The sequence below is a fragment of the Venturia canescens genome, chromosome 9 (genome assembly GCF_019457755.1).
Source record: "Venturia canescens isolate UGA chromosome 9, ASM1945775v1, whole genome shotgun sequence".
NCBI classification, from domain to species: Eukaryota; Metazoa; Arthropoda; class Insecta; order Hymenoptera; family Ichneumonidae; genus Venturia; species Venturia canescens.
Genome location: NC_057429.1, coordinates 19352430 through 19380280, shown reverse-complemented (window position 1 = coordinate 19380280; position 27851 = coordinate 19352430). Strand labels below are relative to the sequence as shown.

Below are 27851 nucleotides of genomic sequence, written 5' to 3'. Positions count from 1 at the left end.
GATGAAAAAGCAGAAGATGGGGATGAGAAAGAGGGGGGGCGGGGAGGGATAGATATCTCTGGGGGCTCGTGCCCACCACGTGGCCGGACAAAAGGACTCTCCTAATTGGGCTTTTGGACCGAGCTCCTGTCCGATTGCAAAAAAAGGGAGACAATAAAAAAAAACGTAATTCCGGACAAAAAGTGGTCCAGAAATGATACGAGCGCGCGGTGAGAATGGGGCGAGGTTTAGAGGTGCAAGTTTTGTTAGGCCGCTTATACGCGAACTTACACACACACACACTTGCGCGCAGGGGATTGAAAGTGAGGCGGAAATCATTGGAACGGAGTGAACGCTGCGGCGAGCACGAGCCGTTCGAGCATCCCTCGACGCGTGAAGGGTTAAGTTCTCGACGCTGCTCCACACCGCCGGGGAGAGATCATCTCGTAGATGCCCCCCGACCAAGGACGCTTAGTTTTCCGAGGAGCTATGAATTTTTGAAGGACCAACGCGAGCGGAAACTCCGCCTCGATAGACGAATCCCACAAAGTCCGAGGGCATCAGCCCCGCTGTTCGGGTTTGTCTCCTTAATTATCCCTCCTGAATAAAGCGAGAGGGAATAATATTTTTGTTTTCGAAATAACGATATATTATGTCTGCCGACTCGGAATATCTCCACTGACAGAGAAAAGCTTCGAATACGATGATAATATAATGAACAATACTTTACGCTTTGCGGGTTATGTGCAGAGCACATTCTCACTATGTGTTTATAAACGTTTATACACAGATATAGCCTCGATTGAGATACGCTGCAGAGCATGACATAACGCTCGCCCACGTCAACCCCTTCGACATGTAACAATGTGGCTTTGACAAAGAGTGAGGGGGCGCGAGCGTGTTCGGACGACCGGTGTCACCACCGGGCTCCTCGTTTCCCCCCCCCCTTCCCCCAACTTCCCATGCCCTTATTTGTATGTGTATTCTCGTGACCCTATCCCTCATAAACGCACCGAGTACCGAGCAGGAGAGCTTTAAATTCGAAAAATCGAATCTCTAAACCGGCAACCCGATTACATTGTTCAAAATTGTCCGACCACGGACTGCATGTGCACATGGCTCCTCGCTTCCTTCGGGAAGAGTCGACCATTCACATTCCCACTTTTTTCCATCAAGCCTGGACCGGTGGATCAATAGATTTTGAGTTTAATAAAAACGTGATTTTTGACGGAAAGTTTTGGAGGATTTTACTCGAGGAAAAAGGAATTCATTGGGAGCACGTGCGAGTTTTTAACGTTAAGGAATAAGTTCACGCGAGTCTAATGGAAATCGAAAATCCCAACTTTGAGAGTTGGAATTTGGAAATGTGCTGGAAATTTAAACCGTGCATCTATTCCCGGAATTAAACGCGATTAACGAAAATCACGTTTTTTAAGGGGTATGCACAGGCTCTTATGGCAGGCAAAAGAAAAATACTTGTTTGAGGTTGACAAGAGTAATAACGACACAAACGGTGGAAGGTTTGACAACATCGTGAGCCAACTGCTTTAAAATATAGATATGCATATGCATATAAATAGAAAATGGCTGTTGTCACATTTTACTTGACGATTTAACTATACGAAAGTGTTTTAACCGCTATCATTGTTTTAAAAATTGTTCAATCGCAACAAATAAGTTACACATAATTTTAGTAATCGTGAGAATATATATTTCAATCGTCTGATCATGAAAAGAGGAAAAAAGTTGAGTTGCTTTTTTCAATCGCAATTATAACGCATGATCTTCCTTAAGGTGCTTGAATTTTATAGAAATAGTTGGAAATCCGGATGCGAATGATCGTGAACGGTATTTTTTCGCGTTCGATGGTCAAACGGAAGTAATTGACGGAGAAAATGAGTCGAAAATTGTTGGAACTTACCGGAACTGACGGTATTTGTGTCGGCGTCGACAGACTCGATTTTCAGTTTTTTCGGTATGTCCTCCTTCTCCGTTTCCTCGGTACCTTCCGTTCGTCTTTTGGGCGTCGAGCTCGCGCTCGCCCTAAGTTCTATGGGACTTCCGGTATCGGCGTTATTGCCTTGGGGCGTTGGTGGGCTCTCGACTCTGCTCGAACGTTTGTTTATAGGCGCCGAGATACTCGGGACCGAGTTGAGCTTTTCCGTGTCGGAGGTTTTTAGGGCGAGGGCATCCTCCGGGTCGGAATCCTCGTGGGCAGCAGCCGGTGGAGGACTGTGACATCCTTGCAAACTACTACGACAGTGGTTCACTTTGTGCTCGATGAAACGAACTATTTCACCGAGGGGGTAGGAGGCTCGGCAACCTCCGCATTGGACGGTGTCTGGCGACGCTGGACCTTGCGACGTTTCCGCTGTAAATTCAACAAACGAATCGTTTCTTTAATAATATCGTCAAACTCACGCAGCGATTTAATCGGTAAATGCATCATCAAATCAACACGAATTTCGCATCGAGCCACTCATTTGGAGTATCCAGCAAATTGTCCAAAAAATCATTCCAAGTATTTCGTCAACCACGGCTCTAAATTCCACCAACAATGAACTTTCGTCCATCCAACCAAATCGATTTACTTCCACTAAAATATACTCGATTCTTTTCAAATTTTTTTTTTCAAATTTCAAATGAATCAGTTCATTAAACACCAAAGATCGGTTGAATCGACCAAATTTTCCTCAAATCCAATGAAATTTTCTTCAATCGACGAGATTTTTTCCTCGTCACAGTTCTTACGGCACAGGCACTATTCCACCAGAATAAATTGCACGGATATCGACTCGATACATCGCTCCTGCGGTTTCGAGTTAATCAGAAACGATCCGTTGACATGGTTCATTTTCTTATGAGCAATACAGGACTGTATTAATTCCGAATAAAAGGTAATGCGATAAAGATCGTACGAGACTCGGGACATATTCGAATCGGAGGTTTGCCAGTAACACACGGACTGGGCGGAATGACTTATCCGTGTGGACATCGTTGAATGGTGAGGACGATATACCGCGCATGTGTGTACACAAGAAATAGTATGTGGTCAATATTACTTTTATCGTACATGTGAGAGTAAAAATGTACGTCAATAGAGTCGTATACGTATAAGAGGGTCTAGTTGGTCTTCTTTCTCTTAACGCACTTATAATTCACCATGACGTTGGCTCTTCGGCCGCAAAGAGGTCCGGAGGTCACCCGCAGACGTAACAATTCACTTTTAGGGGCCCTCCAAGAGAGCCAGTTCTCTGGCAAACGTACGCGAAAGAGAGGCGAGAGAGCGAGAGTGAGAGAGAGAGAGAGAGAGAGAGAAGGAGAAAAAAAAAGAGTCGGTTATATGCTCTGACTACAATGGGATACAGAGAAACGGACGAGGGGCCTGGAAGGGGGTGGAGCATTAACATAGAGATTGGCAGGAGTTCATATATCGATCTTAACATCCCTCGACGAGTTAGAGTCAAGTACCATAACCGTATGAAACGCTGGCGAGGCAAAGGCCACGCACATGAACGAGCTTGCATCCAAGAGGGATGGAAAGGAGTGAGCAAACAAGATGAAGCAAAAAAATATTGATACAGGGAGAGGCGTCTGGGAGAGAAAATCTTGCCTGGAGCTCCGACTGTCTTCTGCGAATGCCTTTTCCCTCCTCTCGGCCCCGTCGCTCCTCGAGCCTTTTGAAACTGTTTTGCAGGTTTTTATACGTTCGATTCGAAATGAGTTTATGAATCGTCAAATTCTGGCTGATTATTATTCAGGTTTTTCTACTCGTTGTAGTATTGGCTGCAATGCCCGTAACCGGATCGTTGTCAAGGGATTACATCAAACGGAAAAAAAAGCGGAGGAAACTTCGTTTGTGATGTTCTGGGCGGAGTTATCGGCGTGGATTTGTTGCTTGACCAGAGGATTTTCTCCGTCTAGTGCCCATGGCAGGGCGCAAGTCCGGCGGAGGCCACTCCTTTGGAGAGCCTCTCGCTCGCCGTGTTTTTTTTCCATTCGCATTCTTCATGCACGTCGACATCCACCCACGCGCAGCTTCGGTGTTTTTCTCTCGGGAGGATTCGCAGTGGATTTGGTGCGAGGGTGATGCGTGGTTTGACAGGCGAATAATTTTCCGGAAACGCAGGGGTTGGATTCTCCAATCTGATAGCCCGCTTTTCGCACTGGCCGTCCATACGAACCGAGGGAAAAGCACAGACGAAAAGACTCTCAACTGCTGGCGCGAAATCGGAGACGACAGCGGACAAACAAACAAAATTCATCGACAAATTCGTCGAGTTTTTTTTCGAATTCGCCCCTCCGTGTGCCAGCCGGAAGTTGGGCCTATCGAGTCCGAAAGATCCTGCGAGGCTCAACTATTCTCGACAATAATGGCCGCCTCTTTTTCTCACCAACGCCTTTCCCTCATTCTTCCTCCTCATTCATAAATACGAATCTAAGATCACGATCAAAGATTCGCTCGAAAGACGCGCAGAGGGAAAGGAGCCCTTGAGCGTAGGAGGGCAGCGCGCGATCGGACGCGAGCGACGGAACGGTGAATGAGACAGAGCCAAAAAGGGGATGCGAAAAACGTTGGCGCGCCCGGCAGAAAGCCGAAAAACGAGATGATGCCGCCGCGTCTCAATTTTATTTGTAGCCCTCTGAAGAAGCTATTCACTTGAATGAAAAAGCGTAAATAATGAAAAAAAACTGTGAGCAAGATAGGCGAAGAGGGAGAGAGCAAGATTCCCTTGAATGGTGCGCGTACGTGGACGTCGGACGGGTCCGTTATTCGCCTACGATTCAAAAGCGCTCGGTTAGAAACAAGAGACGCGCGACCGGTCGTTAGCGACAATGGGCTTTTGTTTTTTCGGGGGCAGATGTTATGGACCAAAAGAGACAGAACGAGAGAGAAGTTCTCTCCGGTCCGCTACCGGGATTCTGGCCCGCTATACGGGTGAACATGGACGAGGCCCCATCGGGCCACCTCGTGCTTGTATCCCCGAACGCGTGTGTACGTACGACGCGCACAGACCAACACACAGCCCAGCCAGTAGAAACGATCAGCTTTCGTACTCGACAAAAAATCGCTTCTGCCATTTAAACTCAACGCGATAATCGACTCAATCGAATCGTTTTATTATTCAATTTGAACGAAATTAGAAGAGCTCCTGAGAAAAAGAAGCAAAAGTTTTCGTCAGAAAAATCATTCTTTGGTACTCCAATGTTTTCGTTACAGACGATCGATTAAAACAAATATTTTCCCTCAATTCGTCAATTATAAATAAACTCGAGATCATCATTTTTCGAAGCGGTAAATCATAATAAAACAGACGGCGAAGCGGCAGAAAAAAAAGTGGAATAATAATTGTCAAAGTGCTTGAAATAAGTAAGAAAATGATGAGAAACGGAGATGGGCGAAAAGAAGTCCGCACAAGCCAGGAATCCCTGTGACGATGAGACACAGCGAGTATCTCGTGAAGCGAAACGGCATAAAATACAATATTGTTCGGCGAATCTAAGTTGGATTGCTTACAAATTGGTCCATACATCCGTAATGTCACGATCACTCGTATCAACATCGTCGAGTCTGTGGAAAAGAGGGGAATATCCAGTAACGTAACAGTTCTCCGTTCGTGTCTATGCAACGCCCAGCATCCACGGGCCACCCCGCATCATCCCCCCTCGACCCGGTAATTTCCATCGTCGAATAGAAATAAAAAACGAATATACCGAGCTCCTATTTTTCCAGACTATATCGAGAAATTTATTGACCAAATTGCCCATCGATTCAATAAACTATCCACACCGACTGTCGCGAACGTTGATAAAAGCGAGATGTGCATTAATTGTAAGAGTCCAAAAAATGTGAGGGTTTTTAGAAATTCGAATCTTTCGAATCACAGAAATGCGATTGAGCATTGCACTGCCAGTGATAAGCTTCCTTGAGTTTCGAAACGAATAAATATTTTCGAACGTTCGAGATTCGAAACTTCATTTTTTCGATTCGAATATACGCCTCGTCGGTCGCACAAACGTGTATGTACGTGGCTCCACAAAATGTGTGTGTTCCCGGATAAATGTACATGTCCCGAGGCAGCGTCCTTGTTAGGACACCGAAGTCCTGTCAAAACGTCCGTAGGACACATCCGCGGAGAGCCAATCGAATTACGATGATCCCCGGGGCTCGGTGTACCACAGACTCGGCGCGGCCCCGACCCGAAACCAATAATTCTATTATCCATTAGTATTGGGTCGCGCCAATTTCCTTTGTAACGCGAGGATCGAGCGCTTCGCGGACCAGCCCCTCTGGCAGGGAGCCCGGCAAGGAGAATTCGTATCGGAGATTCGCTTGGAAAAAGGCAAGAGAGCGAGAGAGAAAGAAAGTGAAAGCGAAGTGAGAGGGAGAGAGAGAGAGAGAGAGAAGAGTGTACGAGAGTGAAACGAAATGGAGCAAACATGTGTTGTTGGTCGACGCGAAAAACGAGAGAAGATCGAGAGCCTCGTTTTTTCCTCCGAGACGTTGAATAAGAAAGGAGAGTATATACGGGGAGGATAGAACTCGATGAATAGATCTATGGGATGGGCCAATATGTTGTGCATGTGGGATAGAATCGTCGATAGCAACCGCAGATAAAGTCAGTCTGGTTGTAACCGCGCAGGATTAACTTATTTAATCTCGTTTCGTCCCAGCACAATGTCTCGTGTCCTGGCGTCTCTATCGTTTTCCTTCTCACTCATTTTTTTGTGACACGGCGGAGCGCGGGGAGGGCGCGGGAGGGGGAGAGCAACATTTTTCGTGAGCTAATCCAATCAACGAACGGAGAAGAATCGGCTCTCTTGCGTAGTTTTCATGAGGACATTTGCGATGTGCAAACTTTCATGTGAGCACACAAAAATGAAATACGAACCGGTGGAAGATCGACGAGTTTTTTCGTCCATTATGTTCCTCGGATAAAACATTTGGAACACGGCACTGTGGGCGCGACGGAATATCGAATGCAAATGGAGCCACGGACCGGAGCATTCGAACATCGAAGTTTGGGAAAGCTCGAGCGTTACGTAAAAATCTTGCTTTTGGATCGCTGCTCTTTTTCACCCTTTACCGTGAGCAATATTGGACGCAACGTTTTTAACGGAAAAGAAACTCGGGGGCGAGACACTCAAGACGCGGCGAGCAGTCTCGTTAGGTCCATGCTCGGATGCTGACTGAAATCTTGTTGCGTGCTTTGCAAGGGGCAGGGAGGGGTGAACGTAGAGTCGAAGGCAGTGGGGACCGAGAACAGGATATCAAAAGAATAGAAAAGACCCTCGTGTGATGCTCGAGAGAAGCTGGGCTCGCGGAGATCGACCGGAGGGGGAAAAGGAACCGATTTTTCGATGCGGAGAACACACGAATTTCGTCGTCGTCCCCCACCACCGTTACGAGGCCCACATACGATTTTTTTCATTCGCTAGGCATTCGGCCGGTGAGCACAGGCCCCGACAACCCTCTCTCGGACCTTTCTTCACCGGTGAGGCTTTTTTCTAACTCCTTTATTCCCTTTTCTCCGTTGGGATGCACCGAGGCAGAGCAGGAGATCGATCTTCATCCCCTTTCACTTCCTCCTCGTTCTTCAACGTAACCTTACGTTTTTTAACCACGCTTTTTATGCGAGCTCTGGGGGATGCCCGCGAATTCGTGCTACTGAGAACAAAGCTCTTTTTTCTACAAAATGGCCGACTTACCCCCAACTTTTTCCCTCTCTTTGCTCGCGTTCGAGGTTTCAAAAAACGTACGTTGGCCCGTGGAGGATCGTTGGATTGAAAAAATCGACCTGCCAGATTCCTCTCTCAGGCTTTCTGCATCTCTCCTTTAAAGGGATCATTTTTTCGATGTTTCTCTCGTTAAAAAAATGCAGGAACATGCTCAAACCGTCGCTCAGGTGAGCTTCGTAACGGACCGAAAGCTTCGGAGCTCCCAAATCCTCATTACTCCATGAAAATTTATTTTTCCCTCCCTCCCCTCCTCTCCATTTCGTACGTCGACAAACGTAATTTCAGATCAGCAAGAGCCGAGCGCATCAATTAACATGAAATTTAGTGAGGCCTGAAAATGTTCAACTTCGCTGCTCGCGAGCAGGTTAATAAAGTAGTTCGATCGTTCTATGACTAGTCAAGTTCACAACTACTTTGCGTTGATTTAATTCAAGTCTAAATTATTAATAAAATCAACAAACACTTGCATTGAGAATATTTTTAACACGAGAATGTTATAAAATGCTTTAAGAATATCATAAACGATTAAATTTATATACTTCAACTTGACTAGTTAATGATTGACTCGGTACCGGTGACACTTTAAATACACAGAATGTTTTTTTCAAAAGGAACGGAATCTGTGATAAATTTTCTTCACGATATAAACTTTTCCGAAGCCCGAACGCCGTACAATTTTTTCTCAATTGTTATTATTGTGAGTTCTTCCATTCGGTACCGTGTCAAAAACTGAAAATTGTGAATGAAATAATTGCAATTTTGGCCCGTAAGAGGCCCCGGAACTGTGCTCACCTTTATCAGGGGACCTTAAACTATCATTCACCCCAAAAAAAGTGAGCTTCCACCGTACTTTATCGAACGGGCGAACTACTTTAAAACGTTAAAATCCCAAAGAAAAGGAAGCAAAGAACGCGAAGATTTTCGTGTGTGGATTGCTGGGATGGGGAAAGAAAGAGGTAGAATAATTTTTCCGGAGGTTAGTCGAACAATTGACTGAAATCAGTGACCTGAGATCAAGGCTTGTCGTCTCCTGGAGATCTTTCTTTCTCGGAGAAAAAAAAAACTGTGTGTGCGTGTGTATACATACAGAGAGAGAGAGAGAGAGAGGCATAATATATTTGGTAGGAAAGGCAAAGGATCATAGCGTGGAAGAATCAGAGCATTTTCTCACCCCCGCCGGACGCTAGTTATGAAAAATATGAAATCTGGTTCTCACGGACTCTGAATGGGAGCGCAAAGGCTCTCGCGCGGCTCTCTCTCTCTTCCTCGCTCGCCAGTAGTTGCTTCGTCACTCTTTTTTCCTTGCTCTCGCTCTGTTTCTCGACATGTGGGTATATCGTGGGAGGATCTAGCAGTGCGAGACCCTTTTCTATAGTCCGCGATGGGTGAGAGAGAGAGAGAGAGAAAGAGAGCGGGGGAGAGGACAACGGAGAGCGAGGAAACATCGGGCAGGACATTGTCCATTGAGAACGGTGCGTGGAACAGGTCCTGGCTGACCTGTCCCCGCATCCACCGCATGAAATCTCTGTATCGTACCTTTTCAATCCCCCGTGGACCGGCGATCCTCGAGATCTGCCGGCTTTTCAAAAACCCCTTTAGCTGCCATATTTTTTCATCAAAATAAATCATGTGAGTACAGTTATGTGTCCAGGTGCGGAGATTCTAGGCTCACTCACTCGCACACACGCGCGCTTATTCCTCGATATAAGTGCGCAGGGAAAAAACCTCACTCTGGTTTCCACGCTCGAGATTCTCCACGAATTCCTACCTCTTCTCTGTCGACGTGTCAAGCAAAAAACTGAGAAAATCTTCGTATCATTCACGCTTCGTCAAAGCATCGAGTTCTCCGGAGTTCTCTGTGAAATCTAATCCCACATTTCCCTACTCAACCAATTTTTTTTTCAGCTTCTCTATTTTTTCATCAATTCTTTCACTCGAGATTCTTCCATTATCCCTTGCAAGCTTGAATACTCCCAAGCTTGATGATGTTGACTGAAATCCTAACTCGAAAAATAAAAATATTTGATTTTCAGTCGTAATTATTTGCAAATAAAACGAGAAACTTGCTGTCAATTTTCATCGATCCTGTGGACAAAACGTAGCTGGATCGAGAAAAGAAAAACGGTATCGCGGTAAGGAAAAGTTGAAATTGAACAAGCCAAAAGAACGGATGAGAAAGAATCACTTCGCGAAACGAAGAGCGAACGATGAAATAACAGAGTATTAATCTTTTTTAATAGATTGACAAATGCCGGAATACCAAACAAATTAAATATTTCTGACTAAAGCTCTGCCCACTCCCCTCCCCGGCCTCCTTTTCATTGTGTTTTCCTCTCCATCTCCATCTCTTTTACTCCTCGAAAGTTGTGTCTTGTCCGGCCTCGCCGCGCGCGCGCGCGTGCTGCGGTGTAACTCCTCCAGTCTGCTTAATTAGAAACTTCTATATCCCAGAAGCTCGTTACATTATTTAAAAGCAGGATCCTCGTTTCTCAATGTGTATAAGGCAGCGTGAGAGAAACGGGCGAAACAGTCTGTGTGTATAGGACAATTCGTCGTGTTTCTCGCGCTCCGCAAAACACGCGAATGTACGCAAAACTTTTCGAACAAACCACGAGAGGGCGCAGTTGTTGTCTCTGCACCGTGTCTCTTCTCTTTTCTCTCCCCCCCCCCCTGCTTCTCTTTCTCTCTTGCTTTCTCTATCGATCTCCGTCTCTCTTGGAAAGTGTACAACGAGAAGTGCCGAACCGTGTAAGCGTGTAATAATTAATGAAATTTGTAAATTCACGAAATGAAACATCCTACGATCCTCGTTTCCGCAGCCAAATATCCATTGTTGAAAAAGGGAATACGAGTCACGAGGTTCCTTTGACGAGCGATACAATAACGTCGCAAACGAAGCAACAAATCATTTTGCGTAACTGCAGAACTCTGCTTTATCGTTCTCTCGAGTTTTCCGAACCAATGAAGAGCCAACAGCTCGTCGAAAATAACCTGCTTCCGACATGTTTTTACTCCATCGAAATTCATTACGAATTCCCTCACGAGACTCCTGGTGCGAAAAATACCCCTCGTGGACTCACGATCATTGGTCCACTTTCGCACAATGACGAAATTTCATTGTGCCCTCTCGAGCCCTTGGATCGTCGTAATAATAAAGTTGAAATCCCGTCGAGCTCGGAGCCCCGGAGACCAATGAGAATTCAGCGCGAGCCATTCGCTCGAGCGGCTTTCCGACATTCGAGCATTTCGCGATGGCCGGCGGTCATCAAACCTCGAAAAAGAGTCTTCGGTACGTTCCATATTGACGTTGTCGAAAAAATCACGAAAATCCTCGAAAATCATTGAACCAAAGATTTATCGGCAGTCACGTACAGCTGAATCCTTCGTTAAAAGTGGCTCCAATGAAAGAAGCGGCTGTTGAAAAAGCCATGAAGCTCGGATGAGCAGCAGCAGCAGCAGCAGCACGACACAATATAAATCGGTTTCCTCTCCTGCACTGTTTGTTTTCCAGGGAATTAAAGGTCTCGTGAAACGGAATGGTAATGACGGGGGGAGTGAGAACGAGAACGAGAGCGAGAGAGATGGAAGAAGAGAGGGGGGTGATCTTTATCAGAAATTCTCGTGGCAACGAACCTGAAGAATCCGCTGCTTCCCCTCCGCCAAGGCCGCTCGTACGAGAAGAGCCTTACGGTTCTTCCTCCTCCCTATTCCACTCAGTCGTTGTTCTTTTTTTCCCTATTTTTTCTTTCTTCTTGATTTTTTAATAAGGAACTTCCGGTAGGAGCGCGAATTCCCATAGCGGAGAGAGCCGCGAAAGATCGTGAGTTCCCGTGCGGCCGCTTGCGCGCGTCAAAGAAGGAGAAACGACGCAGCGATTTCTTCACGGTCGCGCGCTTATGGTCGATCCTCCACATGCTGCTCTCTCTCTCTCTTTCTCTCTCTCTCTATGCGTATAGACTTATATATGACCAAAAGTGTGTCCCCTCTCCCTTGTTCTCATGCCGAACCGAAACTGCGGGGAGAAAATCTAAAAATGTTTCACGCGCGCCAGCACACGACACATCCACGGATCTGCTCTCGCGCTTTTAGTGCGTGTGCGTGAAAACGAGAGTTCCCCTGAACTTGGCGGTACTTCGGGATATACAAGATCGAATGCATACAGATATATCGATAGTACTTTGGGCTATTGCCTATTTATAGATTTCCAAAGGCACATTAAAGTCACTTATGTGTGTACGCGTATATTTGTATGTTTATATATAACAAATGAGCGGTCTTTAATACGAAAGTGAGAGAAGGGGCTCGAGTCGAGGCGCTCTTTTTAAGTGGCTCCTGCGTATCAACGGGGCCTACGAGTCATCGAGAGCCGAATGACGAAATGGAGTTGAAGATTTGAAATTTTAAAAGAAAGTATGGAACCGCAGGCTGAGGCTGCGAGGCTTCTTTGGATTTGGTGGTGGTAGAAGTCTTGGAGATGGAAGAAAAAAAGACGAATTTTTTGGGATATTTAAATTGGATTCTAACGTGCTAGAAAACGAGGAAAAGTCTCCTTGGGGTGGTCCTTACTTCAGGATTCACAGCGCCTTTTGTGTGTCACGGTACGAAGAAACGGATCGACACAAAAGAATGTGGAGAGAATGCCGGAATAAACGAATGAATGGAAAATGATAAATTGGTGATACGAGAAATGAGATCAGCTGGACAAAGCGACGCGAGAGAGCCCGAACATGCTGAAAATGTGGTTTTAATATTGATGAGGAAGCCACGAGTGAAAAGATAATTGGAAAAGATGATCGCAGCAAGTGAGGGCCAAGGGAAGAAAGAACAGCAGGTTGGAACGCGAGGACGAGATAAATTATACCGTGGCTCGTGACTCGGACTGCTGGAGACCAGCAGGTACAGCCAAAGAGAGAAAAAAAGAGAGAAACAGCCCCGATCGCGTACAGACGCTGAGCCAAGGGTGTCCGAGAACGGTCCGAGGGTTCTCGCTCTTTCTCTCTCTTTTCTACTCTCTTTCGCTCGCCGTCTCACTCTCCGGGACACCTTACGTCCCCGCAGCAGCGCACGGTGCACACGAGAATAGCCGAGTGACCCTTGGTCAGGTAGGAAGGACTCGGCGACCCTTGGTCCTTCTTCGCATCCCCCAAAAGCTTCTCGTGAAGTGGCAAGTGAAGGGAGCTGAGGAGGCGACAAAGCGTATAATACGAGCAGATTATTATTACTCGAAAGGCGTTCGCACCTTCGCTTAAAACGGAGGGTTCGAATCTTGCACCGGAGCCTGGACAATGGTCGACAATGGACGAGCGGGAAACCGAGACTCCAAACAACATAAATATTCTTCTTGTTTTCTTCCTTCTCTCTCAGCCTCGTTCTCTCGAACCTTTCGCCCTTTCACTCGTTCTCGAACCCTCCTCACCGCGCTCTGAGCCTGCCGCTTCCGCACTTACTCCTTAAATACTTCGCGCCTCTCACGCCGGGATCATCGCCCTGCGGGGTCACGTCTTTCACCGGCAGCGTGTGTTTGTAACCAGGAGGATCGATTTCCTTGAGAAGCAATTGACCAAGGGACGCTTTTTTGTGGTCAACTTCTTGAGGACACATGCAGAAGCCAATTATCCTCGTTCAGTAAATGTTTTCACTCAATCCTCAAAGAGTTTGCTATTCGGATTATCTTCACCCGGATTCGTAACGCAGAACCTTCCTCGGAGGATATTTTCACTGTTTTTCGAAACAATCAAATCAAATTTTGAAGTTGAGCTGGATTTTTTCATTCGAGGCACACTTTCAAGGGATCGTCATTGAAATGCAGAAGGGAATGAAGCCGCAATTAAATGTCAGTATCGAAAAATAGATTTTACAGATTCACCGTCGTTTTTTTTGACGATTTTCTTTCTACGCTTCCCGCTACGATAATCCCTACTCGTTCGGTCCGTAACAACTCTTGTAAGAGGAAAAAGTGTGGTAGGAATGAAACATACGGGGGGCAGTTTATAGAAGATGGAACGGAGACCTCGCGACAAGATAGCCAATAACCCAGGCTGACTGAGTATCGCGAAAGAACTCGATGACGTCGTATTTCAGTCGAAATTGCCCACAGCCAGATTGGATAGACGATATACAGCCACGAGGTTTGAGACTTGCGCGATCTCTCACGGAAAAAGGGAAGAGGGAAAAACCGAATCGGGAGTTTTCTCTTTCGTCTTTTTTCCGATTGGACGCAACGCGACAACTTTAATTATCTTGCAAAAAACAAAATTTCAAACTTTTGTCAAAGAAATTGTGAAACCTTTAGCTTCTGTGACGTTTGTCGGAGTTTGAGAAGTTCGCGAACGAGGCAAATGTCCCAAAAACACTTTCGACGGAAATAGGTCGTCGCGTCGAATTTTTTTGATACATTATTCTTAGTCGTGCGTATGGGAGTAATTGATCAATTAAATATTCCAGTGGTACGAGTCAATGCTTCGTGCGACTGTGTCAGGTAGCGCCATCTCGTGGAAGCTCAACCAAGTACCGATTTCTCGAGAAAGGGGTGAACAAAAAGGTGAGCGAGTGTCATTATTTTCGAGCGATTACGCTCGCGGAGCAGCCCTTAAGATTGACTTTCCGAAATTAGCTCTCGTCTTCATTGAACACGAAGATAATTCATGATTTTTGAGCTCACGGAATTTCAGGTCGTTTTCAGATCAACTGTCAATCGGCACATTCGCGAAATCACTTTACCGAGCGATAAGCAACGAAGAACTTTGTACGCACTCGAAAAATTTGGGAGCGTAAGAAATTACGGTGAGCAGGAAAGAACTCTCGATTCTCTCTCTCTCTCACCTCGGCTATAGTTTTACCTGAGCGCGTGCTCGGTAAGGAGATCCAGAGGGAGCGCGAGAGATATAAGAAACGAAGAGACGAGAGGATGCGAGAAGAAACGAAAGGATGAAAAAAGGGTTCGTGCCACGTGCCCGCGTGGCGAGCTCGAAGGAGAAGGGGAGGGGGCGCCCTAAAGGTTAATCTGAGAAATCAAGTCAAAGTAGTTTTTTGTCGGTTTGGTACACGAGGCTTCATCGCGGCACACGCACGTCGTGCGAGGGCACACACGAGTGAGATCGACAACTATTACGATCATGTTCCGTGTCGATGCTCCCTCTCTCGCTCTTCTTTTATTTTTCATTCTCTTTACATACTCCATAAAGCCGACGAAAATAAAAAACGTCGGGAGGAAACGAAGGAGCTGCGAAAAGAGGGAGGAATTGAGAATTTTACAAAGCTTACGCTCCACCATCCAAAATATTATTGGCCATTGACGTTTTTTTTTCATTTTTATTGAATAAATTGCACGCGCTTGAAGGAAAATTCTCATTTTCTCGATTATTTGAGGTCACGCTAAATACTTTCGAACGAAACCTCTTTTCGGTAAAATTGATCGAGTTTATAGGCAAATTAGTATTTGTAAGAGCTTCGATTCCAATTGCTGGCTTGCGCAAAGGAAATGAAGCTTCGCAGATTCCATAAATTGGAGCAGCTCGCGTAAATCACGCGTTAACGAGAGTGCAAAAATCGTTTAAAAATAAACCAAGGTGTCAGTGGGCTGTAGAAAAAGTATTCGCGTTATTTGGAAGTTTGATAGTTTTTCGATATTTTTTTGGCCCGAATGACGAAATGGAAATTCGCACCGGAAGTTAGTGGCCTGAGAAAAGAGACTCGTTGCCTCATCGAAATTTCCGTCGAATCCCAAGAAATCGTGAATGAAATGAAATTCGTTGTTCCCGTGCGAAACTTTTGTGGATTCAACGACGTTTTGGTCAAGCAAGATTCATTCGAGCGAGCCATTTGGGTGAATTTTGGTCGCCACGATTCGTTGATTCGCCAAAAATCCCATTGGATCAACGAGTCTCTTTTCTCCGTGTCTCTCTCCGATGAACGAGCCCCTTTTGATAGAAATATAATTTCACAAAATTCGAGATTGGAATGCGCACTATTTTGGTGCTCGATGAAATTGTAAAACAGCTTTAAATGCGGAGTGGACCGAGGGAGAAAAAGCGAGAGAGAGAGCGAATGAGCGAGTGCGAGCGAAAGAGGGAAAGAGAAAGAAAAGGAATAGGCTTTCCGACGGGACGCTTCAAAGACAATATTTAACGGATATACACGGAGATGGCATATGCCGCGCACGTGCCGACACACAGGGGGCGCTCGATGCAAGAGATCAGGCGTTAAACGCACTTTGTTTGCTAAATAACGTCTCTTCTCTCTCCTCCAGCAAAGTAGTACTACAACACACCTCTCTTAAGATTTTTCACCGCGTTTGTAACTCTTCGCCGATCCAGCATCCATTCCGTTCTCTCGTTCGCTCTTTATCCAAGCAAAGCACCGATCTATTCGAGTGTGTGCATTGCACGGGGGATTCTCCGCTCAATGGGCCACTCGTAACGAGGATTGTTGTGGGATCAATCGGTTGGTTATTTCACGAGAAATATTTGTGAAAAACGAAGAAATAAAATTGGGACAAACGTTGTTTCGTCGTGGGGGGAAAGGAGAGCTTGAGTCTCGACATATTTCATGCCCAAAATGTCTTTCCGTCGCACTAACTTTGAATTCATTTGACAGATTAATCAGATTCGTTGAAACTCGACGTTAAATATTGAGGAAACAATGAATGTTTCTCACAACTCGAGTATACTGAATTGCGGAAGAGGCAAAACACGGATCTCGCGAAAAAGAGCAGCCTCCGGGTCGCAATTAACATTTTATCTCCAAGCCCGATCTAATTTGAAGTAAAAAAAAGTTGCGCGGAAAAGTGAAAAGTGAAGTAGGTTCGAGTTGTTGATTGGAATCGGAAAGTCCCATATATATGCACAGCACCTACGCCGATCGGCTCAATTAAATCTTAAGTGCTCGCACCCGGCTCACCCTCTCGACTCTCGACACATCGCAAGTTCTTCCCTCTCTCTCGGTTGCTCTCTCGTTGCGATTATAGCGTCATCAAATCCCGTTTCTCTCGCACACTCTCGCCCTCCCATGCATCGAGCGTCCGTTTGGTTCTAATTCGTGAAAATCATGGTTCCATGCGACTCGCGATCTCAACAGGGAAAAGTCCTGTCACTCATTTTATCCATATTTTCCTCAAAATTTATTCGTCTTCGGATGTGCGATCTTTTCCGGACTTTTACCTCGTTAATTAAGCGAGAAACGAGGAGCAACAATGGTCCTCGGATCCGAACAATCACTCTTCTCCTCTCTTTTCCTTATTTCACGATCATCACGAGGAGCCGTTTCTCGTTTCAACGGCTATCACTGCAAAGAGATCGCGTACAATTTAACGCACTTCCGGCTCAGCGGGGTGTCGTGAAACCTCCGAAAGTTTTCACGCATTAATTCCCGTTTTGAGATGTTTCTTTCTCGTGGCGCATCAACCGTATTCGTTATCTCCATCGTTCTTGGATTTGCGACGATGATTTATCGTTGAGTTCCTCGCTGACATGCTCGTCGTATAATTGTCAGTGTGAAAATATTTTTTTTTTTTCATTTCGAGATAGTTCATCATGCGTCAGCATTATTATGCTCGTGATTATCCTTATTTTTAACCGTTGTTGCTGCTGCTGCTGTACGGTTACATCGATAGTAGGACGAACCCCCTTAAACGCGAAGCGTAGAACAAAGGAGGTGGAACAACAGAGAGCGTGTAAGCTGGAAATTTCGTTTTTTCTCTCCACCTTATCGCGCAACGTTTTGTCTTTAGGTGCAGGAAAAAATTCCGGTATCTCTTTTCGCGGCGGCGTCATAGCGCCGACTAAAGAATATCGCAGTTGTAATTAAGAAAGCGCGGAGGAGAGAGCGAAAGGGTGAGAGTAAGAGAGAGAGAGAGAGGCTCGCGGCGTTGGCGTCGGCAGGTTCTACGACGACGACGTGCCCCCCGAAGACGGGAAGGGGGCCTCGAGCCACCCCCTTAATCTCTCTCTCTCTCTCTCTCTCTCTCTGCCTCGATCTCTTTTTTCTTTCTCTTTCCAAACCTCTCCGATGGAGGCACAACGAGAGGGTGGAAAAGACCTCTCTGGAAAAACGTGCGCATGACAATGCTTTTCTCCTCCCTCCCCTCCCCCCTCCAGCCCCTCATTCTCTTTCTCTACTCTCTCGAATGCTTTCCCTCTCGTTCTTGCATTTTTTCCTCGTTTACTCTCACTCTCGATCGTCTCTCGTTCTCTTTCCTTTTATCTCTTCGTCGCTTCTTCTTAGTCTTTTTCTCCTTCTCATCACTCCCTCCTTCTGCCTTTTTCGCTTTCTTTCACGAGGCTGCAGTCGGGCCACTGATTACTAATTAAAAAATTTTCTAACCACCCCTCGCCACAGCCGCGGGAGCAGCGTCCTCGTGCTTTTTTCTCGAGTCTTACGTCGTCGCTTACCGAGCGAACACATTTTTCTCTTCGGTCTCTCTCTCTCTTTCTCTTGCGAACTTTGAGATGTTGAGATCGACACGCTCTCGACGGATTTTCACGCGAAATTATTCAACGAATCCGTTCAACCAGATCCCGCAGTTACGAATACGAAGAAATTCGGTTTAACGCTTTTTATAATGTTGTTTACACAAGTTTTTCTTAACGAAAGTGCCTTCGATGCCTGTATTCGTACACTTTGACACGTTTGTTTTCTCCCCGAGTCATCAACAACGATTAATTATTGAATGGAGTACTCTTTTGACTTTACATTTGTTTTCCTTTCGACGCTTTGCTCTTGAAAATTTTCTTCGCCCAGCTGTTTCTGTTGTACAATCGATCCTCGAAATTTTAATGAACGCTTTTTTCGTGATCATACCTCTGACTACGTTTCGTAAAATCTGTTTTTACGCCTTGGAAACGAAATTTCTAAGCACCGTCCGCGTCAACGAATGATTGCGACGATCGCTCGGCTCGAGTAATCATCGGCGGCTTGTTATCAAAGACTCGTCACTCGATTAGCCGATTCGAAAAGAGTTTCTAAAACGTTTCAGTTCTTATGAAAAAAAATCGTCCATTTTTGACGACGAGAAAATATTGGACGACGGGGAACTGAATGAAATCTAACACTTTTTCGTAACAGCACCGTTTTCCCGTTTCTCCTCGTTCATCAAGACGAAACGCGACGGGAAAAAAAAGAATCTCGTTTGCCTTTTTAAGGAAGCGCGAAAAGAGCGCTAATGTACTTTTATTGAAGCTCGTTTTTTCCGAGTCGAAGAAAATTCCGGTAAATAAACACTCTGACGGATGATTAAATGGTTAAAGATACGCGGGGAAAGAAAATTGCACAAACAGAACGCTTTCTCACGAGCGAAGAGGAGGAAATAATGAGGAAAAAAAGCCTTGAGATTTTATAGTTTTACGGACGGGAGCAACGACTTTCATTTACTTTTTTCATTCATTCGTTCACACTCACGTTTTCACGAATCCTCGATGAATCGGATCAACGATAATTGAGCCATCACACGATTCACTCGATGCAACTCGATCGAACGTTTTATTCCGTAGATTAATCGACCATCACTGATTTTTATTAAATCATTCTTTTCATATTTGCAAAGATGCTGAAGAGCACGATCTTTCAGCCGAGAAAAAACGGACTCGTATGGAGCAACGAATGAGTAAAAAATTGAAGAAATTCGCCGAAATTTTGGTGATTTGTGTATTTCAAAAATCGTCAAAACGTCACACAGTGACGTTTCGTTTCAGGTACACAAAAAAAATGTTGTCGATTCGTGCGAAAATTGTGTGAAAGAAATCGATCTCGTGTGACAATGTTTACGTTTGTAAGTGAATTTCTCAGAATCGAAAAGCTTCACAGGCTTTTCAGCACGGAAACTCGAATTTCGTAGACTTTTAAACTCTCGAAACATTGTAACGTTCGATCTCGTATTTTCACGTAAACGATTACCGACGAATTAAGCAGGTGTAAAAACTAACGAAAAAGCTCACCTTGCGCGATCCTGACAGCTGGCATTTTGATCCTCATGATGAATATTTTATTCTCGAACGTTTTTTTAGCGTGTGATAAACAAGCACTCCTCAATAATATATCGTGTCAAATTGTCCTGACGAGAGAGCTTTTTGGATGATTCTCATACACAAATTGCGTCGAATCATCGCAGTCGATGGTGATAGAATTGAAAATAATTGCGTACATGCGTATCGCTTTAAACCTCAAAGTTACATAAATATTGATTGTTAAACAAAAACAATGAAGTCTGCGTATTAAGATTCACTCGAGCCCTCGCATCGGCGTTCGCCGATTCGCCGGTCACGTGCTCCAAAAGTAATGACAAAACAAAGCACCAACAAATTAAGCTTTTCCACTGTCGTTCCAAGTTTGCTCCTTTATTTTATTGCTTGTCGGAGGTTCCTCGAGGCTTTCGGCTCGTTATTTTCGTGGCAATTGGAGTTTCGTATAATCGTCGAAAATGAAAGAATCCCTGCGTGCTTTTCCGAGGCCCTTTGCGTGCGTGGGTGCACCCAGGAGCCAATTGGGTTTGAGAATAGCGCGAAAAATCAAAGTTTCATTGGTCGTTCGGTTGGAAGGACGAGCGAGCACAGCGACGAGGACGTCGACGACGCGTTTTTCTTACGCACGGTCATCGAGTCCAGTTTTCCTCACCGCCGCGTGGTTCTTTTGACACATGAGCCGAAACGGTTCGGAGCATTGTTCAGATTCGATAGGGAAAAGCCACCGAAACTGCACTGATTAAGGAAACAGGCGAGAGTACCGAAACGCGTGTCGCGCCCACGCGGTATCCGGTGCACTTTTAAGCTCTCGTAAACTAATAAAACGCTTTAAAAACAAACGGAATGAGAATGAAGTAAGAAATTGAGCGAGACGTTGGAGCGAAGCGGTCTCTTGGAAAAAAACAAAAAATTCGTGTCCACCTGTGTGCTCGTCGCCGTTTAACCGAGAGCTTCGAAGCACTTTCTGATAAGATAAATCAGCATATTTTTCTTCGTTTAATGGAGAACATCAGCCCGAACAATCGGACCATACGAATATCAAATTTTCGTCTACTTTTTTCACTATATCTTCTCCCAGTTTTGAAAAAAACTCACTAAAGTCGTTTAAAGCGTCGATAAAGTTCCAATAATCCACGATTAAAAGGAACGAATGATAAAAAAATAAAAGAAGAAAGGAAATTCGTTTCGGCGTGCACTCGTACGGATTGATAACACGAAGAACGTGGTTTGTCAACATAAAAACGTATTCCTCCTTTGGCAATCACTTATTTCGGTTGTTTTGCGCCGCAGCGTAATCGACGATAAAAGTATCATGAGTCACAATGATAAAAGAGTATTTAAAAAATCCAAATAATAACGGTAAACGTCGAAAATGCGAGTGGTAACAACAGCGACGTTGTTGATAGTACGACGAGCGGTATCCGGCGTGAGGACCAGCGTCGATGGTCCGGCATGGGTCGTATCTCTGAGTGGACTGTGCCGGACGTGTGCGCCTAGTCGCGGTGGCGTTCGGGGGACCTGGTGTCGGGGCACTGCGCTCTCGCCTTCGGACGCGCTCGGCTCGCATCGGCGCGCTCCCTAGGCCGGACACCCCACGCGTCCTCTCGCGCGCGCGGGGTAGTTTTCACCCTCCCCTGTGCTCTCTCTCATCCCCCCTCCACGAACGCGAAGGCACCACCACCACCGGCCGCGCCGCGACTACATCCCCCTTCCCACCCTCGCTACTTTTGTCACACTCGAGGTGGGGATAACACTCTCCTCTCCTCGGGCGAGAGGGGACGCAAGCACCGGAGGGGAGCCTCATTTTCGGTCGTGTGTTAGACGAGGACGGAGAGAGACTCGTGTGCGGAGAGGGAAGCACGTTGCCGAGGGACGAGGAGAGAAAGAGGAGACTCGAGCGAGCACCGAGTGCGAAGGAGAACGAGCCAGCTTCGTGCACTGCGAGGAGAGAAAGACCGACGGCTCGGAAGCGCGAGAGGCCGCGAGGGGGAGGGATGAGGATCCGCTGGGAGGGAGGACGAGCCCAGGAGAAGGGAGGGAGCAGAAGAAGAATCGCGCGCGAGTCTTCTGAGACGGAGCGAGAAAGAGCGATCGCGATGTTGGCCCACTGGAGAGGGGCGCACATATCGCACACACCACTTTTTTCCGCGCTTTTTTCCTTCACCTTACTACTTCGCGAACCCGTATCATCCAACAGCTTTTGCTCCCGCGCACACACACACCGACGAGGCCACACTTTTGTACGGCTCTCTTTCAACGAGCACACGCTCATTGTCGATCTCTTCGTGTGTACTCACAATTTATAGTTTTTCGCACATACGATTATTCTTCGAGCGGCGCGAAAGAAGCGAGCCCTGCGCCCAAGACACGTCGCGCTTATTCCCTGACCCGCGGTCCGGCTTATCTTTTATTGAGGAAATTATAATCGCACCTTTTCAACTCGTGGCTGTCGGTGTGCGACGAATTTTGTCGGGATCTGCCGGTGTAGGCGCGATCGCGTTGCATTATACGCTCTCGTGCCGTTTCCCAGTGTCGTGCGGCTTTCGGTTTTTTCGATAGCGAACTCTGCTTCGTTACTTTTCAAGACTTTTTTCTCGCTCCTCCGGTGAATTATTCTTTTAAAGGAGTTTCGACGTTTCGGAGGTTCGATTTTGTTTTTTTTTTTGGACGTTCTGAGATTCCCCAATTGCCTCTCAGATCTCCAGTTATACTGCTAAAGAATCCGGAACATCCGAGAAACTTGCGGATTATGGAAAATCGTTTGTGTCTCATGAATTTTTTCTCTGTGCCTGGTTCGAATCGATTTTCCATCTGCCACTCGTCGTTCCCAATAAACGTTTTCGTACTCGAGTTCATATCGAAGAGAAAAATTGGAAAAAAAATCATTCTAATGTGACAGTTCGTCGTGTCTGAATGTTAAAAAAATATATTATTTTTCTGTTTCGGTAATATTGACGAAATTGTTTATTTATGGAATACATTATTCGTTCAAATTTGTCGATAAACGAACGATTTCAGTAGGAAATCCGCAGACGATGGACATGCACTTCCGCTGCCAACAGCAGGATTATAATAACTATGCTCTCAGAGCAGTTTGAGTCAACGTCAAAAGTCAGAAGGATGTATCGCGTGCGCCCTTTAATTTCGAAGGGCTCGTATACACGATCTCCGAGTACGAGCGTCTCGATTTTCAGGGCGGGGGCGCCAAAAATCTTTCCCAGAGCAGATCACAAACCCACGAGATGAACGGTCTCCTCGCCCTCGCTATAGTTTGTCAAGCCCGAAGACCTCCGAGATTCCAAATACTCTCAAGAGGCTTTTTAACAAAACCGAAAAATAATCTCTCCTCTGCGGTCCAGCAGACACTCACTTTGCGTTGTCCCTACGACGACGAGATCTCTGGACAGTGTCACTCTTCTCGGTCTGGCCGAGGCGACGCGTCACGACGTATTCTCTAGTGTATTTGAAACAAATGTAAACGCGAAGAATCTCGGCCGCGCGTGAATGCTCCTAAATTTATTGGAGCAACAGCAGCTTCGATCTTTCGAAAACTCGACGAATTCGTGAGCTCTTCCCAGATATTTTTCTCGATAAGTAAATCGATTTTATCATTCGATTGGAGACCCCCCTCGAACCGGTTTTCGCTGGAGACAATAAAATCAATGTTTTCAGGGGTATTATCATATGGGACGAATCGACGCAAGTTTATTTTGGTTATAAAAAATACGATTCCGAGCTGATCTCAAAATAATTTGTAAATTCGTAAAATTCATTTAATCCAAATACGATCTCGCCGTAATCGCTTTTCATGAGAATCCAATCGATCAACTTATTTTCGCATTCTGAATTACGGCTGTCGAACTCTCGTGCGCGATTCACTTCAAATTCAGCACTATATCGGCAATGCTTAATCAATTTTAACGAAACCAACGATTCGGCATCCAACGACGCGTTTCCCAATGTATAGCGGTAAATATCGCGTCGAAGTTAATTCGAATTCGTCGAAAATGCATCTCGCCATTGATCGTTCGAATCTTACGAAAATAAAAAAATAAAATTGAGTTAATGCGAATTCGATTTTTTTCCATTGAAACGCCAATGATGCCCGAGGACTCTGCAGGCTTGTGCATAAAGTTGAATAATATAGCGATCATATGGGAGACACCGAGATGATTTACAGATGCTTTTGCCTTTTAGGGTCAAAAAGATTCCAGCACAAGTCGGCGAGTATCGATCTAAAAATATAAAACGTCACTTGGGAAAATGTAACTCGTGTGTTCTCAACTCGTGAGGCGATTCAACCGTCTCGCAAAGATGTTGCACGCTCTTTCGGACTTTTATCCATGTGTAAATGGGACTCCGAAGCTCCGAGAAAAGAGAAAGAGAGAGAGGGAGACAGGAGCTCTCTGCGGTCAGAGGTTAATCTGTATTCTTTACGCTCGACGATCTCTGGCGTTCGAAAAACTTTGAAATTTCCACGAGAGACTCTCGCCTCTTGGCCCCGGTTCTTCAGTACGAACGCGTGCAAAGGTTTTCGGCCTTTTCTCATGCAGGTAATGCTATTTTGGTCTACTGTACTTTACGATTCTCTTGTCTCGAGTCTCAATCTGATAAGACGCGGTCATTTCACTTTTTCTTGTCCCACGCGCCTCCGCTGTGGGAAAAAGGAAACTTCGAGTTTGCGGGGGCCTTTGTTGGCGCAATTGACTCACTGCGCACATTTCTATGTACGAAGGGGGTCAGGGAAACCTTCGAAGAGCAGGAAGTACAAAGTTGTTTGAAAAAATGTATTATTTAAGGGGCTCGGGCACCGAATTACTTCGGTCTATCAAGAATCAAGAAAACTTCAAGGAAGATTGATTGTACGCGTGTTGCGGTGCAGAACGAGGGTTAAATTTGATAGATAAAACGAAAAACTTTCGGAAAAATCGTCAAGGTGAATGTCTCGAAAAACCGGAAGTTTAACTCCTGGCTGATGAGCCGTCGAGCTTCCTTTCCCCGAGTTAAGAAAAACGTCGCGATGTTTGTTTTCTCAAGACTCGAGGACTCAACGTTCCCGTTATCCCGGCCGGGCCGCGAAGTGAATCCTTGCCCAGAGTCGCCCGGAGTCCAGGACACTCGTCCCAAGTGCATGTTCTCGAGGTCGAGTTTTCTCATGAGTGAACGAAAGGATGAAAAAATCTTGAGATTGAGCGAGTAGAGGAATAAGTTTGACGAGAAGCGAGAGGAAGTTGGATCGAGATGAGAAAAGAAGTAACACGTGCTCTGGCTCTTTTTCGGTCGATGCTGGGCTGCAGGCAACGCATGTCCGATTCACGCACAAACGACAGCGTTAATTCCGGACACCCGGGCGTTAGCGAGAGCGAGAGAGAGAGAGAAAGGTCCAAAGGGTGAAAAAACTCGGTGTATCTGAGCTCTCCCCGCTGCTGTGTATGGCAACTTGCACATGTACAAACGCACGGACAAACATAAATATAAAAATGTCTCGGTGACGAAGAGATGTTGGCTCGCTCGCCCTCCGCGCCACGCTCACATCCCTCCTGGTCGTATCTTTCGTTCGCGGCATCGCTTCTCGCGTCCCTGCGCGCTCTCCTTCTTCTATACATTACTCTCGTCGCCACGCACGCATCCTGTTCGGGGGTTTTAAAGATTATTTTTACATCGGGGCAAAAAACGATCTGTCTGGCGACCAGGAGACGCGTAGAGACGCGGGGGCATCACACATGTGCGTTCGCGACGCATCGGCTCTGTACACTCCTTTTTTTCTCATCGGCCTCCTCCCCCGGCCGCTCGCTTTCTTTTTTCTCGCTCTAGCCTGCACGCGTATATTAAACTTGCGGGTCCAGCGAGAGACCCGCTGCTTCTTGACTACTCGCTCGGCCGCGCGGGACAATGCGTCGTGGGAGTTTTACGAGAAACCGCGACCGAGTATGTGCCTCTGTATACATATTTATACATTCGTGTGTTTGATGTGTGCGCTGCACACGAGGTCCGAGCTACTTCAGCCGCGCCGCGACACCAGCAGACGAATATGACACACGTGAGACTCGAAAAAATCCTCCGAAATCTTCCCCCGCCGCATCCCCTCCCTATTTCTCGCCTTATTTTTCTCCGCGTCGATGACCTCGGCCAACAAAGAAATCGATTGCTACAAAAGAGTTCACTATTGAGTGAAGAAAATACCGGAAAGAGTCATCGAGGAAACGTTCGTCATGAAATTTTTTTCAAAAGTACTGAAGCGCACCGACACTCATTTTTTGATAAAAACAAATATATTCAAACTCTCGCGGAAACTTGTCGATATTTTTCAGTCCCGAAGCCTCGGAAATATTGTTTCGCAGCTAAATCGATGCGAATCATGGAAACAATTAGTCTTGAAATGCTCCGTAACGCGACAACAAACTAATTTTGCGTTCCGTTCATCGAATCACCGTCTTTGTTTCCCAGACCAAGAAAGCCTCAGTCGATTCACTGTCGAAGGCTCGCGGAGCGGAGAATTCGCAGGGGAAAGAGCGCAAACGAGAGAGCAAGAGAGAAGTGACGAATTTAAGATCTTGACCGTCATCGGTTCGGTCTCGAGACGTCTGTGCTACGCCAATGCGACATGTGTGCAAACGGGAGAAGACAGATACCCAAATATAGCCAAGGAGTGACAGACCCCTTGTGGAGGGTGTTTGAGAGCTGTGGACCTTCCGAGCGATCGCTCTCCTCCGCTATCGCGCGCATCCCGAGAGAATCTCCTTCCACTCTGCTTTGGTCATAGGTCAGAGAACGCAAGGGTTGCGTTCTGTTGCATCAAGAACCAAAAGGTTCGTGGGTGCTGGCAAAAGGAAGGGCGGGAGTGACGCATCGACTCGGAATTCCAAGAGCAACGTTCGGTAGGAAATCATATCTGGTGCATCGAGCAGACACGTGTGGTCGCTCGTTGTCGCAGTGGATCGTTTCGACGGATGCCAGCAACATCGTAGAAGAGTAAAACACGAAGAGAGGGAGAGCCAGAGCCTCGGAAGAGACTTTCGTTTCTGATGGCAAAGTTAAATTGTCACGAGAGAGATTGAAGAAGGGCCAAGAGCCCCTTTGCCCGGGCTGGCCCTGTTTACAGCCACTCGAATCCAGATGCCTTTTCCCTCTATCGAGAAAGCCCGCCAGAGGTCTAGCGAGGCTCGCTAGCCAAAGGCCAGACCTCCCCGGTCCGACAAATAATTACGACACGCCTCTAATTAATGGGCGCAGGCGCGAGTTAAAAAAGCATCGAAACGCAGGATAATTCAAGAGCCGAAAGGGGCCCCCGAACGTGGGAAATCAGGTGGCCGAGTCTCCTTTTTTCATCATCGATTCTCCACTCAATTGCCATTTTCTTTTTGCCTCAATGAAATTTTCGTCTTTATTCACAAACAACGTGTCCATGACCTGCTAGCATTTTTTCCCATGTCCACTTTGCCAGCAGGAGGAGAAAAAAACCGAGTAAAAAAGAGAGAGAAAAAAACGCGAGGATGAACCAGGGCCCCCCCCCCCTTTTTCTCCTGCGCTCGGTTAGCGCATGGTAAAGAGCACTTTCGCACGGCCCATCCAGCACCACCGCCTATAGAGAATCCAGAGGTCGTCACCCAGCGTATTAGAGGTATGTGCCCTAGGTAGATCCGAGAGCATGCATTACTATAGATACAAACTCCGAGCGGTGCATGCATTCGCATAAAAAAGTGCGTATCCGCGTGGGGCCAGAAGGGTGGGAGAAAAAATGCTTGCCCGAGGGCACGGTCCCCTCCCTCCCGCTGTCGCGCTCTTTCTCTCATATGGACGAGACTTTTTTGCCCAGCACCATAATCGGCTTCTTTCTCTTTCTCTCTCCTTCCTTCAATTCTTTCGCTTTCTCGCTCCGTCCCATACGGAAATCTTACGAGGAAACTTATAGGGGCATTCGGAAGCCCGTGATGTTCCATACTGGGCCTCATTTACTCGCTACTTCCAAGGTGCTAGGTGCACTTCGCATTCGCCCATTACATAACAAACTACGCACATGCACATTAATATATTTCATGCTTCGGTTAACTCGCCACTTTTAATTTTTACGACTTTTCAATTATCCACGTACCATCGGCTTTACGAGCCTCCTCCTACGGAGCTCTCGTTCCGCTGAATAAAATTGTTGATGCCTGATTATACGTGCGATTTTTCAAT

The 27851-nt window shown here is 46.2% G+C and overlaps 1 protein-coding gene across 1 annotated transcript in view; it reads right to left on the bottom strand.

Moving 5' to 3' along the window:
- The window catches only part of Cph (Chronophage), a 30999-nt gene extending 9819 nt beyond the window's left edge, over positions 1-21180 (bottom strand). The window contains exons 1-2 of the mRNA XM_043427669.1: positions 19650-21180; positions 1901-2350 (exon numbers count right to left, since the gene is read on the bottom strand). Of these exons, the coding sequence (XP_043283604.1) occupies positions 1901-2350; positions 19650-19686 (487 nt within the window). The 5' untranslated portion in view covers positions 19687-21180. The remainder of the gene's footprint in view (positions 1-1900; positions 2351-19649) is intronic.
- Positions 21181-27851: the final 6671 nt, after the last annotated feature.